Source organism: Aegilops tauschii, chromosome 5 (genome assembly GCF_002575655.3).
Source record: "Aegilops tauschii subsp. strangulata cultivar AL8/78 chromosome 5, Aet v6.0, whole genome shotgun sequence".
In the NCBI taxonomy this organism is placed as follows: Eukaryota; Viridiplantae; Streptophyta; class Magnoliopsida; order Poales; family Poaceae; genus Aegilops; species Aegilops tauschii.
In genome coordinates this window covers 548,379,820-548,399,169 of record NC_053039.3, presented here as the reverse complement: position 1 = coordinate 548,399,169, position 19,350 = coordinate 548,379,820, and the positions used below count along the sequence as shown (strand labels likewise).

Genomic DNA, 19,350 nt, shown 5'->3' with positions numbered 1-19,350 from the left:
AGGAGGAAAGATTGCTTCAAAAACTCTGTGTTTTGAACTTTGATTGGTTGAACCGGTCGTCCCCGTGGTTTGTATGTCCCAACCATCCATCTTATAACAGAAACCTACCCCCTCGAAAAAAAAATATAACAGAAACCTACTGCCCTCGATTTATGATCAACGAATGGCAGTCATTAACATACGATCTGGTACCTAAGCGCTAGCTACTACTACCTCCGTTCCGGTGTATAAATCATTCACAATATGATAGTCACACCGTCACGGTGAGCGGGTGAGGTGAGTACGATACGACAACAGTCATATGGCGATGCATCGTCAGGTTGCTTTACTCCTCGCCCTCATCCTCCTCCTGGCTACCGGAGACGGCAGCCTCGCCGTCGGCACTCCGTCCGCGATCATCACAAGGACATGCGCCGCTGTCGGTGGGCAAGTGGGTTACGACTCCTGCGCGGGCGCGCTCTCGGCCGACCCGGCGGCCGCGGCCGCCAAGGACGCACGTCAGCTCGCCGTCGTCGCCACCAACCTCACCGTGGCTAACGTCACGTCGACGGTGCTCGTCCTCGACGACCTTGTCAAGAACCTCAGGGCCTGCCTCCGCTACTACAGGGACATGAACAAGACTCTGAAGGGCGCGCTCGGTGACCTACGTGCTGGGCGCCTCGAAGCGGCGTCGGACAAACTGTTGGATGCCTCCCACGCGCCCAGCGACTGCGACATCCTCTTGTTCGAGGGGAGAGCGGAGAAGAACCCGATGAGCAAGGAGAACACCCACGCCGCTTGGCTGTCCCGACTGGCATATGCGATTGCTAGCTCGCAGGCGCTGAATCCCCGGCACCGACGTCAAGTTTAATTCTTGGTCTCATGCGGCTTATTAATCTAGCTACGCAGCTAGCTGGTGGTTGATTTGATTTCCATTTGCTCGATCGATCGCATAAAATGAAATTGCCATTTGTTGTTCAACGTGATGCTTTAATTCGAATTTCCATATACAGAATGGCCCTACGTGACAGATAACATCCGGGAATTGTTGCTGGTTTCACATTTTTGTCTCCAGGCAAGACAGGCTGCATGAGTCCCCCTACTCCCTGCACAGTGCGACGAATAGGTGTGGAAACGCCCACGTGGGAGCACGCATGGGCCAGGCCCATGTCTGGCTATGAGCCGGCTTTTTATTTTCTTTCAGGAATTTTTTAATTCACATATTAATGAAAAAATCATCATGATGGTCTAAAATACTTATATCATATTTAGTGTTGTTCATTGTCATTTATACACATTTTGTCACATGTTTTTAAATATTCATCGCACACGTATCTAAAACAATTCATCACATATTTGTAAAATGGTTGTTGCGTATTAAAAACAATATTCTTCGTGTATCTAAGAAATGTTCATCATATACCAAAAATGTTGAAACTTTGCATTACATATCTAAGAAAATATTCATCATGTATTTGTAAAAATGTTCACACATTGTAAAAATGATCATCATATTTTTTTAAATTATGTATGAAAAAGGAAGACATAAAAAGAAAAAAGAAGATGGTATACAAATAAAAAACTCAAAAGAAAAGAAAAACATTCAAAAATGTAAAAAAAATTAGACTAGAAAAAACGAATAAATAAAAGTTAGTAGCAAAATAAAATAACGAAAGGGGTGTGCTAAGTGTCAACCTTATAATTTGGGGGAAAATCAATCGCAACAGAAGCCATCTGATATGCTCCTATCTATAATCCCCACGCCACCAGACGTTTCAGCCATCGTCCTCCCACCACCGTGCGCAGAGGAGAGAAATAGTCTAGGGCAGCGAACACTAGCGAGTGTTGCGCTTGCTTTGTGGCAATAGGCGGCGATGGGCCTGCAGCAAGGCACGTCCGTAGCGGGTCTCCTGCAAGACAAGCATAGTATCTTAGGCTCACGGCGGTCGACGCTGCGATAAAGGCTCCACTGCACTGGTATCCACTGTCGGTGAATGTCCTCGACACTAGGCTCTAGATTACAGTAGAGCGACCATCGTTGTAGCAATCGACTCATCTTCAAGTGGCGATGGTCGGTCCCATTTTGGACATGGATTGATACTAGACGGGGAAGAGAGTGCCCTAGTGATATAGGTCAGGTCGGTGCTCCAAGGCCCGTGATTGTATTGTTGGGAAGTCATTGCTGGTGCAAACGAGTATCGCCCCTGGTGCGGCAGGACGCCTTGTTGGTGCTGCAAGGGATGGGGACTGATACTCATTGGAGGCAGTGCGGTCCATGTGGTGTCCGAACGCGACGGTGGATGCGCAACCGCTTCGTTGGCGCGCTGAGGCGGAGGTGAACGCATGGCCGTCGTCCGACGCAAGTATGGCGCAGCGTGCCCGCTATGCAAGACAGCTGTGCAAGACAGCGGGCGCGAGAGATGGCAACAGCCATCGCGGCGGATGTTGGCGAGGCGGTCGCACTCTCCGGCGCTATGTATGGTGCACGGCCACCCCGGGAGCCGCAACCGGTCGTGGTGCACGTAGCTGGTTCCGACCACGACGAATCCATCATCGATCCCACGTCCACCGAAGACGTGTAGGCGACGGGCTCCGACGAGGAAAAGTAGGGCATGGGAGACGGCGACGACTCGAGTCCTGTTAGCCGGTACATGTCCCATGTCCTAGTATACCTCGTCGGCGACCGGAGCAACACTTCGAGGGGTGCAGCCGACCGCCGGACATGGTCACGGCGGAGCCAGACGAGCTCCACTTAGATTAGGTTTCATGTTGCATGTAATATGGATTTGATGATTTGAAAATTGAGTATCCGGTTGTGGAATCGAATTTTTATGTGTTGGCCGGTAACCGTACACGGACACGTGTGCACGTGCGTCTACGATGGATTGTGGACCGGATTTTGGTACTTGCGGTTTTAGTGCCCTGAAACAGAAACGAGGAAGGGAGCCGCGGGTGGGACTGGGTTTTTCTTCTTATTATTTTTTGGGATGGAATTTATAACATGGATAATGGGGAGGTGGGGTCGTTTGATGGGAGGGAGGAGCTCGACCAAGGTAACCTGGGGGATTCCCTTTTTATAATGTTAAAGATTTGCAAGATATAAGATTTTATTTTTGTATTAGGAAAAATTGTGACTGTGATTCAATAGTAGAGTTAATAATAGATAGATAATAAACGATATATTGCACGGGATTAGCAATTTGTTATTGAGAAATATTTGATTTCATTTTGAAAGGTTATTAAGAAAAAAAATCTCATGCTTATCTTTTAGAAAAGTGATTGCACATATATGGTGTGATTTTTAAATTCCTGATTACCTAATATTTACGTGATTTAATTGAATCAGCACTTACCACGAAAAATCGGAGTTGAGAGGTGGTGGTGGGAGGTGAGGCGAAAATAAGTGAAAATAATCCATGTATGATTACCTCCAAACTTTCCAATTTATGATCGACAAATGGGAGTCATTAACGCATGATCTAGTAACCGATTTCTCTCAATAAATACAGGATTTTGTCTTCCGTCGTTAAAGACTCTAAAGCTAGCTAGATCTGATTGATTTGGTAAAGATTGCAAAAGCATAATATTGATGTATTAATTTCATTCCTACCGTTACTTAATCTGTTCTATTCGTTGCGTGCATAAATACACGCCGCCGACTGGTGATAGTCACGGCGAGGTGGGTAGGACCGACGATGGCGATGCATCCTCAGGTTGCTTTACTCCTCACCCTCATCCTCCTCCTGGCTACCGGAGACGGCATCCTCGCCGTCGGCACTCCGTCCGCGATCATCACAAGGACATGCGCCGCCGTCGGCCGACCCGGTGGGCAACTGGGTTACGAGTACGACTCCTGCGTGGGCGCGCTCTCGTCCGACCCGGCGGCCGCGTCCGCCAAGGACGCACGTGAGCTCGCCGTCGTGGCCACCAGCCTCACCGTGGCCAACGTCACGTCGACGGTGCTCGCCGTCGAGGACCTCGTCAAGAACCTCGGCGGCTGCCTCCGCTACTACAGGGAGATGAAGAGGACCCTGGACGCCGCGCTGGGTGACCTCCGTGCCGGGCGCGTCGAAGCGGCGTCCGGCAAACTGCTGGAGGCCAACCAAGATCCCGACAGGTGCGACCTGCTCTTGTTCGAGGGGAGCGCGAACAAGAATCCATTGGGCAAGGAGAACATCTACGCCGACTGGCTGTCCCAATTGGCATATGCGATTGCTAGCTTGCCGGCGCCGAATCCTCTGATGTAATCTACGTAGCTACGTAGCTAGCTGGTGGTTGATTTCCATTTATTTGCTCGATCGATCGAATGAAATGGAATTGCCATTTGTTGTCCAACGTGTGAGATGTCTTTCATCAAATAAAAAATACGTGTGCGATGTCATTTCCATATACACAGTGGCTCTATGTGTTGCTGGTTTCACATTTTGTCTCCAGGCACGACAGGCTGCGTGAGTCCCCCCACTCCCTGCACAGTGCGACGAATAGACATGGAAACGCCCACGCGGGCGCACGCCTGGGCCAGGCCCATGTCCGGCCATGAGCCGGTTTTCTATTTTTTTGAAGAATTTCTTAATTTCACATATTTTAAAAAGGGAAAATATCAACCATCTTTAAAAAAAGAATGTGTGCATATTTATGAAAAAATCATCATGGTGGTCTAAAATGTATATGGCATATTTAATGTTGTTCATTGTGTATTTATACACATTTTAACATATTTTTAAAAACTTCATTGCGCACATATCTAAAAAAATAATCACATATTTGTAAAATGGTTGTTGCATATTAAAAATAACATTCATCGTGTATCTAAGAATTGTTCATCATATATAAAAAATGTTGAAAATGTGCATCACATATCTAAGAAAATATTCATCATGTATTTGTAAAAATGTTGACACATTGTAAAAATGTTCATCACGTCTTTAAAAAGTTATGTATAAAAAGTAAGGCATAAAAAGAAAATAAAAACATAAAAAATTGTAAAGAAAGAACAAAATAAGCCTAGAATAAACGAAAAAATAAAATGTTAGTAGCAAAATAAAATAATGAAAGGAGCGTGCTAAGCGTCAACCTTATAATTTTGGGGGAAAATCAATCACCCCATAAGCCATCCGGTCTGCTCCTATCTATGACCCCCAAGCCACCAGACGTTTCAGCCAACGTCATTCCCACCACCATGTGCGCACATGGGAGAAGTAGTCTAGGGCAACGAACTCTAGCGAGTGTTGCGCTTGCTTTGTGGCAATTGGCGCCGATAGGCCTTCAGCAGGGCACGTCCGTAGCGGGGCTCCTGCAAGATGAGCATCGGATCTTGGCTCTCGGAGGTCGTCGCTGCGATAGAGGCTCCGCTGCACTGGTATCCATTGTCGGTGAATGTCCGTGACACTAGGCTCCAGATTATAGGAGAGCGGCCATCATTGTAGCAGTCGACTCGTCTTGAAGCGGCGATGATTGGTCCCATTTTGTACATGGCTTGATACTAGACGGGGAAGAGAATGCCCTAGTGCTATAGGGTAGGTCGGTGCTCCAAGCGTCGTGATGGTATTGTTGGGAAGTCATTGCTGGTGCGAACGAGTATCGCCCTGGTGTGGCAGACCGCCCTATTGGTGCTGCAAGGGATGGTGATTGATACTCCTCAAACGTATCTATACTTTTTTATTGTTTTATGGAGTCGTGTTCGCTGCCGCGCCAACTTCTTCCGTTGCGGTCGTCCTCGCTCCCATCGCGGTCGCCGGCTCGAGTACGGCCGCCTCCTCCACCCCCTTCATCGGTCGGCCAAAGTGGCAAAGTCGCAAGCGAAGGGCCCAACGAGCAAGAAGGCGGTTGCGGCGCGAGGTCGGGATCCTCCTCCACCCCCCTCCGGTGGGCCATGTTGTTGAAGATGGTGATCGTGATGCTATGGTCGGTGGTGGTGGCAACGATCTTTGCAACAATGATGTTGCTTGATTTGATCATGGCCGTTGGTGGCTCTTGTTTTATTTTGTTTAATTGCGCATTCATAGGGACAAACTTGCTACCTCTTCATATTGCGCATGATTTTGAATGTGAACTATTGCAGCATGCCTATTTTATATGAATTTCATGCGTCTATATAATTTCTAGTTCAAATCAATATTCGGCCGTAAAAATATATGTGGTACCGAGAGGGCTTCGGTGCGAAATAGATTTTGCAAGCTCGTACTGCAAAGTGCAAAGTAACTTTTTTACAGGCAACCCGTATAACGATTTTGCGGGATGGGAATATAACGCATCTACTAGAGTTGCTCGTACAATTTATAACTTGGCTTCTCCCGGTCGACCTGCCCGCCGGGTGCTCTGCTTTCCGTCGTGTGTTTGCTTGCTCTGTCTGACGCGTGGTAGCAGCCAGGAACAGAGCAGGAGCAGAGGAGTGTCTTCCGTTACATACACCCGAGCTGCGCATGTGCACAGGAGCAGCTCTCGTGACACTTTACACCAATGCTAAACTTTAACCTTTGCTTCTACATACTGCTCTCTGCTAGTGAGTGTTACCAACACAACACGCACCATTTTGATCATGATCATGCATCCACCTCCACGCATCCCAAACATGCAGCAGCTGATTAACTCACGTGCCTACCGCATGCATCTCTCTACCTTGCGCATGTTACCTCGTCGGTTTGGTAATTAACCCCGTGGGAGATAATATCTTGGTCTCACGTTACTAAATTTCGAGTGTTTGACAAAAAAAACTACCACTTTAGGGATTTTTGTCTCACAGAACTACTACTTTAAAAATTTTGACCGAAAACTACCGAAAATTTCTTAGTTTGTCCCTAAAAACTACCAGTTTCATTTAATGATCGTTTTAGACGATTTAAACAAAAAACTAACAAAACCGGCCCACCCATCAGGGCTAATGTGGCTGAAAAGTCAATGCCAGGGAAGACTGGCCCACCCGCAGCCGTCGCCTCCCACCTCCCACCCCCACCCGCGCTGCAGATCGACGCCGCCGGATTCGTGCCCCATCTCGCCGCCGGACCCGTCCCCCCATCTCGCCGCCGGCGGACTCCCGGGGTCCGACGCCGGCTCCCGCCTCTGTCACGGACGCGCCCAAGGCCCCAAGAAGCAGGCGCGCCACCTGCCTGTAGCGGACGCGCCCGAACCGACAGCAAGGGCTCGCCGCGGCGGGACTCGCCGGATCCGGGCGAGGAGCGGCGCAGGGGCACGAATCCGGACGCGGGGAGGTAGCAGGACACCGCAAGGACGACCGGCGTCGTGTGGCTCCGAGGCGGTCGGCCCTGGCGTTCGAGCGTCGGCGCGAAGGGCTCCATGGTGCTGTTAACGGCGACGGCGACTGCGGTCGGCGGGCAGGGAAGGCCGGCGGACGACGGGAATGGATGGATCCGGACATGGGGGTTCGGACCCGGGCAGTGGCGTCACTCGGAGGTCGCCGGACGGAGCAAATCGACGGCGGCGGCGCCATGACCGGCCCCGACGCAGCCGCCCCGGACGCCAGCGTGGGACCGTGGAGGCGTAGAACCCCATCAGCGCGGCCTTGGCGGGCGGCCAGGTCGAGCGGCGTCGAGGAGGAGGGCGGCTGTGTCGTTGACGGGCGGGTCGCCGGCAGCCGTGTCATGGGTCGTACTCGATCCGCACGGCGAGCTGGCTGGTGCCGGCGCCGGGCGACGACCGGTTGGGCGTGATGGTGACGTTCAGGCTGACGCCCGGCGGCGGCCGCGGCCCGTATGAGCTCACCGAGCCGACCTCAATGTCGGCGAGGCCGTTGGTGGCGTTCGGCACGGAGGCAGCGAGCACGACCCATGTCAGCGTTGACTTTGACTTGGACTTTGACAACACGTTTAAATCGTCTAAACTGGTCTTTATCTGAAAGTGGTTGTTTTTAGTCACAAAATTATAAAATTTTGATAGTTTTCGGTCACTTTTTTTAAGTGGTAGTTCTGTGGGACGCAAACCCGTAAAGTGGTAGTTTTTTGTCAATCACTCCTAAATTTCACTTTGTATTCTAACCTCGAAGGGACCGGATGGACGCATATGATTCGTGCACAGTCAGATTCTTCTGTCCCATGCCGAAATTCATCGCCAGCTAATTTCGCAGCATGAGCTAACAGTGCGCTAACTCGGCCGGCACGCCGCCGGCCCGCGAGAATCTTGCACGTACCAACAATCTTTCCCTTCCGATCGACCGCGCGCGTCTTGTCTCCGGGCAGGGCCGGGCCAAAAACCGGCGACAAACGGAAACGGGACGACGCACACGTGGTTCACGACATCGCGTTACGGGGTGGATGGGCGTTTTCTCCTCTTTTTAGCGAATGATGATTACGGGATGGATCATGGATGGAGATGAATTGATTGAATTTTTAACACGGTAAATCGCATATGATGGCTGGATGTTTCTCTCTCTCCCTCTCTCTCTCTCTTTCTCTCTTTTTTTGCCAATGATTACGGGATGGGTCGTGGATGGATGGATTGATTTTTTTTTTTTTTTTTTTTGCAAATGGCACACCCTCATGCACACATATAATATACACTCACATGCACATCGTTTCACTATGAACTGAGTCTATCTCTAATCCTTGTGGTGGTACTAGCACATCAGCGTTCAAGGTTTAGACTTGAAGTTGGTGCTCGCATTTTTCTGAATTTATTTTAAACTTTTCGGCAATGTTCTTTCAGTGTGGGTAGAGGTTCATGCCAATTACGAGACGTCTATGATAACTTCGTCAAATTAAAATGTTGTGTCGGCTCAGTAACACATAGATGAGTATATGTGTATGTGAGCGTTTGTGATTAGACTATGTTAAAAAAATAAGAGCAACTATGGCAGATGTGGCATATTTTTTATCGCCAAAATGAAGCGGTTGCTACAAATAATAGAGGCTTCAGAGCCCATGCACAGACCCAGAATCGCTGTGATAAAGCCTCCACAATCCTTCGGTGTGTGGGACCAATGTGTTATTGGCCAACTATTTCTTCCCTAATTCCCCGCCCTATGCACGACACCTATAAATTTATAGGTAAATTTGCCCTCACTAAATAGATTCTACATACAAGCAAAGTACTAGATTCCATTCATATATAAGGGTGAAAAATGAGTCGCAGCATCTACAACCGGATCTCCTATACCCGCCCCAAACGTCTGGACGAAAAAACGCCACCCAACCGGTCTCCTCATAGCTGACCCAAACGCCCGGACTGACCGGCACTCCTCATATCCGGCCGAAATCTGGGGCGGATATGGGAGCGCCGAACACGCCCGCCACGTCGGATTGGCAGCTAGGGCCCGCACCAATTCGCTCAAATCTGCATCCCCTTTCCTTGTCCGAGCATCCCTTTTCTCTTCTCTGTTTGTCCTCCTCCGCACATCCGCCGTCAGACTTTCGCCGCTATTGGACACCGCCCTGGTACATCAAACTCCCCATATTTTCAGGCCGCGCTCTACGTGTTCGATGAAATGTCCGAGCCAGTTTAGTTTCTTTTGGTCATTACTTCTGGTCACCAACGGATTCAGTGTGGAATGATGGCTATGGAAACGATGATATTGACAAATTCATGTTCAACGAGTTCATCACGTCATTAGATTCAGACAGCGAGGATGCTGAAATGATGATGAGCATCGAAGAGGAGTTTGAGAAGGTAGAGGAGCATGTCCTAGACTTCATGTGTTCCATCAAGGGTCGGGGAGTGATTCCCTGTAATAGGATTGTCGGTGCACGGCTTCTATACACGGACAACTTCACAGTTGTTGCAACATTCCATGAAACTTTCTTTCGTTGTCGCTACCGGATGACCGAAAACTTGTTCTTGCGGGTAGTGGAAGGCATGGAGAAGGGTGATGAGAACTACATGCTGAGGAAGGATTGTTGCGGAAAACTTTTTTTTCTCTCCTTTGCAGAAATGCACGACTGCTCTCAAGATGCTTGCTTATGGTAAGGAAGCAGATTCAATTGATGCAGAAATTCAGATGGGAGAGACCATGGTCCTGAACACCACGGTGCAATGCCCACACTGTGGTGATGGTGTTTGGGAAAGAGTACCTAAGAGAGCCATCTATGGAGGACATAGAAAAATTGTTGCCAATTAAAGCAGCACGAGGATTCCCAAGTATGCTAGGTTTATTAGGTTTAGTTGATTGCATGCACTAGCAGTGAAAGAAATTGTCCAAAAGGTTTGCATAGGCAATACCAAGGTCACGCCATCATCATACTTGAACAGTGGCATCCATGACTTGTGGATTTGGCATGCTTTTATATGGCATCAATGTGATCCAACGTTGTTCAAGAGACTCTGCGAACGGGAAGCTTCACCGTGCAACTATACTGTCAATAGACACAACTACACCATGGGGCACTATCTTGCCGATAGTATCTATCCTCAGTGGATGGCGTTTGTGAAGACCATATCTGATCCCCAAGGCAACAAACAAATCCGCTTTTGCAACAATGCAAAGGTAGGTAGGGAGGGTGTGGAGAGGGCATTTGGAGTGTTCCACGCTCGTTGGAGTATTGTGCGTGGAGCTGCGATGACGTGGGGACCTGAGACACTTTGACAGCTCATGGCATGTTGTGTTACCTTGCGCAACATGATTATCTGACACACAGATGGCTATGTTTGGAGCGAGCTTTATATCATCCCATTTATCAGTTTTCTAATCCATAGAATCTCAATAGCATAAATCAAATCCCCATTGATTTGATTTGATTTGTGCAGTCAGTCCCCATCTTATGTGTGGCCTACATATCGGAGACAGAGACCCCGTCCACTCCCTCCCTACCCGCCTCCCCGATTCCGCACGCCGTACCCTCCCTCCGTGAGGCCCAGTCTCTCTCGCCACAGATAGTCAAACAAATCAGATGGCGGCGGCCGGCCTCGCGCTCTCGCTGCGCCCCGCGCAGCCGTCGACGCGCATGCCGAGGGTGACTCTCGCGCAGTCGCTGCCGGCTCTGCCCCCCCAGGGGCGCCTCGCCGTCGGCTGCCGCGCGAGCGCGCTCGCCTCGCCGCCGCTGTCGCCTCGCGCGCGCCCCGGCTTCGCGTGCCGCGCCGCCACCGCCTTCCAGAAGCTCGACGCCGTCGGTGAGTCTCCTCCCCACTCCCGCCCGACCCGTGCTGCGCGCGCCCAGCACATTCTGCCCTCCCCGGAACCTCGCGGCGCTGATTATCTGTGGCTCTGCGCGGCTGACCGACTGACTGACTGACTGAATGCGGCGTTGTCTGTCGCTCGCGCGCGCGTGCAGCGGTGCGGGAGGAGGAGGAGGCGTTCAGGTCGGGGGCGGCGGCGGGGCACACGCTGCTGCCCCTCCAGCGCTGCATCTTCTCCGACCACCTCACGCCGGTGCTCGCCTACCGCTGCCTGGTCCGGGAGGACGACCGCGAGGCGCCCAGCTTCCTCTTCGAGTCCGTGGAGCAGGCCTCCGAGGGCACCAATGTGGTTCGTCCCTGCCTTTGCCCACACGGCCTCACGATTAACTGCTTCATTATCCATTCGTATCCTCCCCAAGACAAAATCAGAATCGTTTGAATCTGTCGCGTGCCGGGTTGTTGGTTGGTCTGCAATCTGCAATCTGCACACTGCAGGGGAGGTACAGCGTGGTCGGGGCGCAGCCGGCCATGGAGATCGTGGCCAAGGCCAACCAGGTGACGGTCATGGACCACGAGATGAGGACCAAGGAGGAGCAGTACGCGGCTGACCCCATGACCGTCCCAAGGGACATCATGGAAAAGTGGAATCCGCAGATTACAGTTGATGGCCTGCCTGATGCCTTCTGTGGTAAGACTTATATATGTGTCACTTTCATCGCCTTAATGCTCTACAAATGCTGTGATGTAGTGGGGCATGCAGTTAGTACTTGCTAATTAAGCATATACCATGGTCCTTTTTGGCCATGCGGGTCCATTGTGGATGCCCTTTTCATCTACAGAGAGTGTGATCTTCATCCTTTGTTGAGAGTTGGTTATGTTTCTTTTGTGAAGAATGTTGATTGTATTTGAAAACTATGTAGGAGGATGGGTTGGATTCTTCTCATATGATACGGTGCGTTATGTTGAGACAAAGAAGCTTCCATTTTCTAAGGCGCCAGAGGATGATAGGAACCTTCCTGACATTCATTTAGGCCTCTACAATGACGTCGTTGTGTTTGATCATGTTGAAAAGGTATGGATAATTATGGAACACTTGTATGCATTTTCTCTAATTCAGACGACCGTATATCGTTTGTTGTCTATACAAATGAACTCATTTGAAGTATATCTCAAATCAGCTAATTTATTCAGATATTTGAAGGCATGCCTCATATGATGTGTTTTGTTCGATGCAGAAAACACATGTTATTCATTGGGTGAGATTGGACTGCTATAACTCAATTCATAAAGCATATGAAGATGGGAAAAATCGGCTGGAAGCTTTGTTATCAAGATTGCATAGCAGTAATGTGTGAGTTTTAAAGTTTGGCCAACTCTCTTTTGCATGCCTTAGTTTTATTCTTCTAATTTTCTATTTCCCACTGATCTAGTTCAATGAAATATTGATGTAGCCCAACCCTTTCTGCGGGTTCTATTAAGCTTAACGTTGGGCAATTCGGCTCAGCACTACAAAAATCAACAATGTCTAGCAAGGATTACAAGAAGTCTGTTGTGCAAGCAAAAGAACACATTCTAGCAGGTGATATTTTTCAAGTAGTACTAAGTCAACGTTTTGAGAGACGTACATTCGCCGACCCTTTTGAGGTGTATCGTGCATTGCGTATTGTCAATCCTAGCCCTTATATGGCCTATTTACAGGTAATATGAATATTTGCAGTATTCTAAGCAGGAAAAGTCATGATCGTGACACATAATAATCAGTAAGGTTAATCTCCTGTAACATTATTGCAGGCACGAGGTTGTATTCTCGTAGCATCAAGTCCTGAGATTCTTACTCGGGTCGCAAAGGTAAGCCAAAATAGGGAGTTTTATCTTTTGCATCTTTAGTTATGGGCTTGCTTCCAAACCTTGTTTGTAACTGCAATATGCAGTGGAAGTTAACTTTTCGTATCGTAGGTGCTATCTATTTGCTTTACAAGATGGAGACAATTTTATATAGTTATCATTTTGTTGTCGTGTGCTAATAATTCACGAAAGTTATTGCAGAAACTCTTTGATATTTGCACGTCCACAATCTTCTAGAAAAGTTGTAGGTGCCAAATGAATAACATGACCTGTTATTTTTCCTTTTCTCAGAGGACAGTTGTCAATCGGCCTCTTGCTGGAACAATCAGGAGAGGAAAAACAAAAGCTGAAGACAAGGTTCTAGAACAGCTCTTGTTGAGTGACGAAAAACAGCGTGCTGAGCACATTATGTTGGTAGATCTAGGTCGGAATGATGTTGGAAAGGTTTGTCTGTCACCCATTTGTTTTATAGTTTCCATTCAATTCAATCTCTAATACATTTCACAATTTGCCAAATAAAGATTGGTAAGGTACCCATGTGCCATCAAGTTCCTCCTGGCCACCATTTATTCCGGCTGGCAACTATTGACATCCATTTCCGTTTTGTTAGTGGTGCATTAGTGATAATAAAATCTCTACTTAGTTAGATCCAGTGGAATTTTATCCTAATTTCAAGCAATCTTGTTTGGTTAAAACCGCTTAGCTGTTTTGGTACACTTTTGACTTCATCTAGATTGAGTTGTGTTCAACTTCACCATTTTTTCCAGGTGTCCAAACCAGGAACAGTAAAGGTGGAGAAATTGATGAATATTGAGCGATATTCGCATGTCATGCACATTAGCTCGACGGTAAGTCAGTCTAATTCTTCAGACAAACAACTTCAAATAGTCATTTGATGCAATGTCATAATATGCACAATCAACATTGTATATGATTTTCTCTATTTTCTTGGAGCAAGTAAATCTAACGACATCCATCTGTTTTTGCTGAAATTGTGTTAACAATTCTCATAATGTGTGGGTCTACTTCTGTAGGTTACTGGGGAGCTGCGTGACGAACTTACATGTTGGGATGCCCTGCGAGCTGCATTGCCTGTTGGAACCGTCAGTGGTGCTCCCAAGGTAAGTGCATGCTTGCTGCTATCGCATCATCACCTAGATGCATTGAAACTGAATAACTGTTTTGGAAAAACCAATGGCGATGCCAAACGGAGTATAGATAAGTGTCAAATCAATCATATTTCTATTGAGTTCCAGAAAGCTGTTGTTCAAATTCAGTGCCTCCATGATTCAACCCTGAATTCACTGAGCAAGCTCCCACATGCTTCCTTCTGAAACTCACCAGGTGAGAGCGATGGAGCTGATCGACGAGATGGAAGTGACAATGCGCGGGCCATACAGTGGTGGCTTCGGCCAGATCTCCTTCCGCGGTGACATGGACATCGCGCTCGCCTTGCGCACCATCGTCTTCCCAACAGCGTCCCGGTTCGACACCATGTACTCGTATGCCACAGACAGCAGCAACGCGCGCCAGGAGTGGGTGGCGCACCTCCAGACCGGCGCCGGGATCGTCGCCGACAGTAAGCCGGACGACGAGCAGCAGGAGTGCCAGAACAAGGCCGCCGGCCTCGCTCGCGCCATCGATCTCGCCGAGTCGACGTTCGTGGACTTCTCCGACGCATAGGACCAGATGGACGTTCACTTTTTCTATTTTGAAGTCTCTGTAGCAGAAACCTTCGGAGTGTGTTTGATGTGGGTTCTTTGCTGCACCGAATAAACAGTTGTAGCTTAGTGTAATAAGTTCAGTCAATAAAATGTACAGCAGACTGGACATTTGCTTTTCTGCCATTTCATTAATTCCCAAATATATGACGTTTTGGTAATGTCATATACTCCCTCTGTCCCAAAATAAGTGTCTCAACTTTGTACTAACTTTAGTATAAAATTATACTAAGGTTAAGGCACTTATTTTGGGAAGGAGGGAGTATTTAGGAACAGAGAGAGTATTATTTAACTGAATTTTCAGTAATTATATATTGCTCTAATAATGTCAATTTTCTGGTAAATTATAGCAGAATGGAGGTGCTAAGAATGTGCGACTAGTAAGATTTTCCGAAGTGATACAATTCACCAGATAAGTGTTATAACAATAATGAACAGTGTAAACCAATGGTGTAAATGGAAATTTCATTGATAAGACCACCTCAATTGTAGCCAATATTTTATTGCGAATAATTCCGACAACCTCAGGAGAAAAAAAGGCATTTACTTATTATAGAGATGGTGCGATTTGACTCTAGTTAATACCCTGCAAAATAATCCATGGGCTAGTATGTTGAAAAACCTTGTAAAAGGGAAAGAACAACCAGGTGCAACCTGGACATCTAGCGCCAAACATCAAACAACTAACAAAATTGTTCACCTTGTACAAGTACAAACATCAACCTTACTAGAACCGCAACGGCAGCGAATGCCCTAATAAACCGACATTCATCTCCGGGATTTCCTGTACCGTTCTTCCTCTTCATCAGACCTTCTTTCATAACGGCCACCAGAATCTCTATCGTGCCTAGACCGCTTGCTCTCTGATCTTTCTTCTCTTCCCCTGTCATCGCCTCTCCGCCTATCACCTCTTGATATCTCAGGGGATTTGTCATGCCCGTCCCTGTCCCTATCTTTTGTGTCTGATCTATCTTCTCTTCCCCTGTCATCGCCTCTCTGCCTGTCGCCTCTTGATCTCTCGGGGGATTTCTCGTGCCTGTTCCTGTCACTATCTTTTGTGTCTCTATCACCATGTCTCGACCTAGAATCTCGGTCCCTGTACAACTCTGATCTTGAGGAATGACCATCCCTATCCCCTGATCTCACCTCTTCTTTATTCCTGTCAGGGAAATTTTTGTGCCTCTTTGGTGGATCATGGTCATGCTGCCGTCTTGCACTGCTGTCCTCCCTAGAACCTCGATCAGTGTTTGCATTCCTCTGAAAATATAATTCACAAACACCAGAATTAGTTGCCAAGCAATGGCTTTTTACTGGAACTACTGAACAACGTCGTTACTGATGAACTATACGACCAAGTAGAGGACACATAATTTCCAGCCAGGCAACAATAGAAAATGGGCACCCATAACCATAAATTGGTGAGTTATTATTACAGTGCATTCAGTGAAGCATGTAGCATGCTGCAAAAATATCATAAATCATGTTGAAAGCGACAATCTCTAGCATACAGCCATATCTAGCGCAATGCAATAAAAAAATGGTGCTTGTGTTTCCAACAACAAACGTTAAAACCTCTGGCAATGTGGGAATGTTCTCCGAAACGACATATCTGCTACAGACTTCATGAAATATCTTTTGCAGGTAATGGCTCATCCAACTGAAGTACAAACACTAAAGGCCTAACTGTTATAAGCACAAGTTTTCAGCATATTCCCTTGATAAAATATCAATATAAATACTCTAAACGGACGTCGTGGCGAAATGATAAGCAACTCATTTTCTATTAATAACTAAACTGGCAATATAACACGTTCATATTGCGAGAAAACTTCTTGTGGAAATTAACACAAACTATGTAGTCTGTTGCCATGTGTGCTCTCCTATATAACTACTTGGTAGATGCACAAGCAGGACAGTTACCTGCTCATCATGTGAAAATCTGCAGGAAGCTCCGCGACTGCACTCGCCTTTCTGGAAAGCGTAGCAGACGCCACGGCCCTGGACAGCTACCTGCTCATCATGCGAAAATCTGCAGGAATCTCCCCGACTGCATTCGCCTTTCTGGAAAGCATAGCAGATGCCACGGGATTCCCCCTTATTTTGTGGACCACGGTGCCTGTCATGCTCCCATTTTGGGTCATCCTCCTTAGAACCCCAACCAGTGTTTGCATTTCTCTGAAATATAACCATGAACACCAGAATAAGTTGGCAATCATGACGGTTCAGTGGAAGTACTTAAGAAGGTTACCGATAAACTATAGGGCCTAGTACAAAGGGCAAATGTTTCCAGCCAAGTAACATTATAATAACACATTTGTAATCCAATATTAGTGATTGATTTGTGCATTTGGAGAAGCAGATAAATATTGCGGAAATAACAATAAAATTGTCCCAAAGTAAATAATCTATAGCATGTAACCAAACCTAGAACAAGTTAACAATGGCATAAATGGAGCATGTACTTGCAACGACTACTGGTCGTTCACCCCATTCTTTCATTGAATTCTGCAACATATGCTTTGGAAGGTTATAAGGTCATTTGACTGAAGTAAAATGATGACCACAACAAATGTAAAGGCCTTACTGTACAAGTATAAGTTTCCAACATATCTTTATCTTGAGAAATGCAGGTGTAAATTATTACCACAGAGCGTTATTTCACAGACCATTGGAGTGAAATGTCAGGAACTAATTTTCTACTCCCTCCGTAACTTGATATAAGACGTTTTTGACACTATCGTGAAAGAACTTCACTTGTGCAAATTACTATGAGGCAGGTTGTAAATCACTTGTGTGCATTCCTAACGAATAAGCAGTAAAGCCCTTGCTTTTACATTGGATCAGTACCCTGCCATGAACCCTGGTTGTATTTATTTGTATATAGTACTGCTGCAATTAGGTAACAGACTCTGTTGTCCTTGTAATTATTCTAGATAGCCTAGTTAGTCTAGATAGTCTAGTTAGTGTTTTATTTCTGTAAGACCTTGGTGCTCTGTTTTTCTAATAAATGGCTGTGGGGCTTTTTGCCTCAGTGTTCAGTCAAAAAAAAAAAGACTTGGACGGTTGGACCAATGCAGTGAAATATTGCTATATGCCAGGTAGTTAATTGCTTGTTTGCATTCCTACAAATAATCAAATGGCAAGAAACTATTTTTCTACCTAATGATTTTGCAATATCCTCCTCGTTCATGCTAAAGTTAGAAAACATCACTAGTCCAAATCACTACGAGCACAATGGTGAATAGGTTGTGTGTATTCCTAGCAAAAAAATTGAATATCAATTTGAAAATTTCAGAAGCAGGATAGATACCTGTTCATCATGGGAATATTTGCACGCATCGCCGCGGTTGCACTCGCCTTTCTGGAAAGCATAGCACACGCCGCGCTCCTCCCTCTTCTTCTGCAGCTCCTCCTCGTCCTCCTCCTCCTTCTTCTTGTACTTCTCCACATGGTCAACCCTGATGATCCTCCCAAGAACCTTAGCCCCATTCAAGTTATCTACGTGGCCACACGAAGACGAAGCAAAACAAATATTAGCACTTCAGCGAAAGGACCAACTGGAACTACAGACAGAAGCGACCTAGTAGGAAAGGGGAAAAGGGCCTCACCTACGGCAAGAACCGTGCTCCTCTGATCCTCATACGCGACGAACGCGAAGCCCTTGGATTTGCCGGTGGCCTTGTCGCGCACGAGGTTCACGTCGACCACCTCTCCGTACCTGAGAAAAGAGATCGAACACCTCTCAGTGCCAAATCCGTCAGGATGGGGGAACAGGCGGAAAAGCTAGGTCGGGGCTGTGTTGTGGTCTGATACTCACTGGGCGAAGACGGCGAGGAGGTCGCCCTCGGTGAGGTCGAAGGGGACGCCGCCGACGAAGACGTAGGCGGAGCCCCTGAACTTGGCGTGCCAGGATGCGTCCTCGCTGAGGCCCAGCGCCGCCTCCTTCTGGTTTATCACCTGCGTCCGCTTCACCTGCGTCAGGGGATTCATCTTCCCCGACTCGCCGCCGCCGAGATGGGTCGGATCCCTCCCCTCCCTGGAGGTAACCGGCGGTGCTCGTGAGGAATCTCGGGCAGACTTTCTGGAAGGCGCAGCGGATTGGGAGATTTGGAGGGGAAGAAGGTGGGGATTTTTTTGGTTAGGGTTCTTGGCTAGTCCAACGGCCTGGGGTCGGTCCTAGGGTGCAATCTCCACCGTATATTTTAGATCTAACGTCGGTGGTGATGCCACCCCCTTGCCAGTCCCAAAGGGGGAACTAGATTTTTGAAAGTTCGAATTTGATAACCCAAAGGGGGGAAAGGACTAGTACTCCCTCCATTCCAAATTACTCGTCGTGGTTTTAGTTCAAATTTGAGCATATGTAGTGTTTTGGCATATATAGGAGGACTGTATTGAATAATATCATTAGTTCAAATGTCTCATATAATTTCTTATACATAACTTATAAATGCATTGGTTATATCTGAAGATTGTATGTAGTATAGTCTATGAGAGGGTCGATGTCGTGCATAATGAGAAGAAGTTGTTGGAAAAATATGGACAATATTTTAGTTTCAAGATTTATTAAGGAACACAATTCAAATAAATTAATAATGTAAAAACTAGTCATAATAGTAGGCAAACCATACTATAAAATATCATCGAAATCGAGCATGCACTAGTAGAAAAAAGGTCATTTGTCCCGGTTCGCAAGGCCCATTTGTCCCGGTTTTTGAATCGGGACTAAAGGGTGGTTACTAAAGCC

At 47.3% G+C, this 19,350-nt stretch overlaps 4 protein-coding genes across 4 annotated transcripts; 3 read left to right on the top strand and 1 right to left on the bottom strand.

Moving 5' to 3' along the window:
- The first annotated feature begins 212 nt into the window (after positions 1-212).
- LOC109747173 (uncharacterized) lies at positions 213-917 on the top strand. Its single transcript, XM_020306258.2, has one exon. It carries the CDS (start codon positions 302-304, stop codon positions 848-850), a length of 549 nt encoding a protein of 182 aa, XP_020161847.2. The 5' UTR covers positions 213-301; the 3' UTR covers positions 851-917.
- A 2,625-nt stretch (positions 918-3,542) lies between these two features.
- LOC120965036 (uncharacterized) lies at positions 3,543-4,370 on the top strand. The gene has a single exon (XM_040390177.2). It carries the CDS (start codon positions 3,675-3,677, stop codon positions 4,224-4,226), a length of 552 nt encoding a protein of 183 aa, XP_040246111.1. The 5' UTR covers positions 3,543-3,674; the 3' UTR covers positions 4,227-4,370.
- A 6,367-nt stretch (positions 4,371-10,737) lies between these two features.
- On the top strand, positions 10,738-14,749 carry LOC109747164 (anthranilate synthase alpha subunit 1, chloroplastic). The gene is made up of 11 exons (XM_020306251.4): positions 10,738-11,034; positions 11,196-11,389; positions 11,536-11,728; positions 11,961-12,112; positions 12,276-12,391; positions 12,492-12,738; positions 12,832-12,888; positions 13,177-13,329; positions 13,653-13,733; positions 13,920-14,006; positions 14,230-14,749. The coding sequence occupies exons 1-11, from the start codon at positions 10,815-10,817 to the stop codon at positions 14,566-14,568; spliced, it is 1,839 nt and encodes a 612-aa protein (XP_020161840.1). The 5' UTR covers positions 10,738-10,814; the 3' UTR covers positions 14,569-14,749.
- A 305-nt stretch (positions 14,750-15,054) lies between these two features.
- Positions 15,055-18,778, bottom strand: LOC109747165 (zinc finger CCCH domain-containing protein 25). Its single transcript, XM_020306252.4, has 5 exons — positions 18,424-18,778; positions 18,215-18,324; positions 17,917-18,104; positions 16,527-16,781; positions 15,055-15,863 (listed from the first exon to the last, which is right to left on the bottom strand). The coding sequence occupies exons 1-5, from the start codon at positions 18,594-18,596 to the stop codon at positions 15,375-15,377; spliced, it is 1,215 nt and encodes a 404-aa protein (XP_020161841.1). The 5' UTR covers positions 18,597-18,778; the 3' UTR covers positions 15,055-15,374.
- Positions 18,779-19,350: the final 572 nt, after the last annotated feature.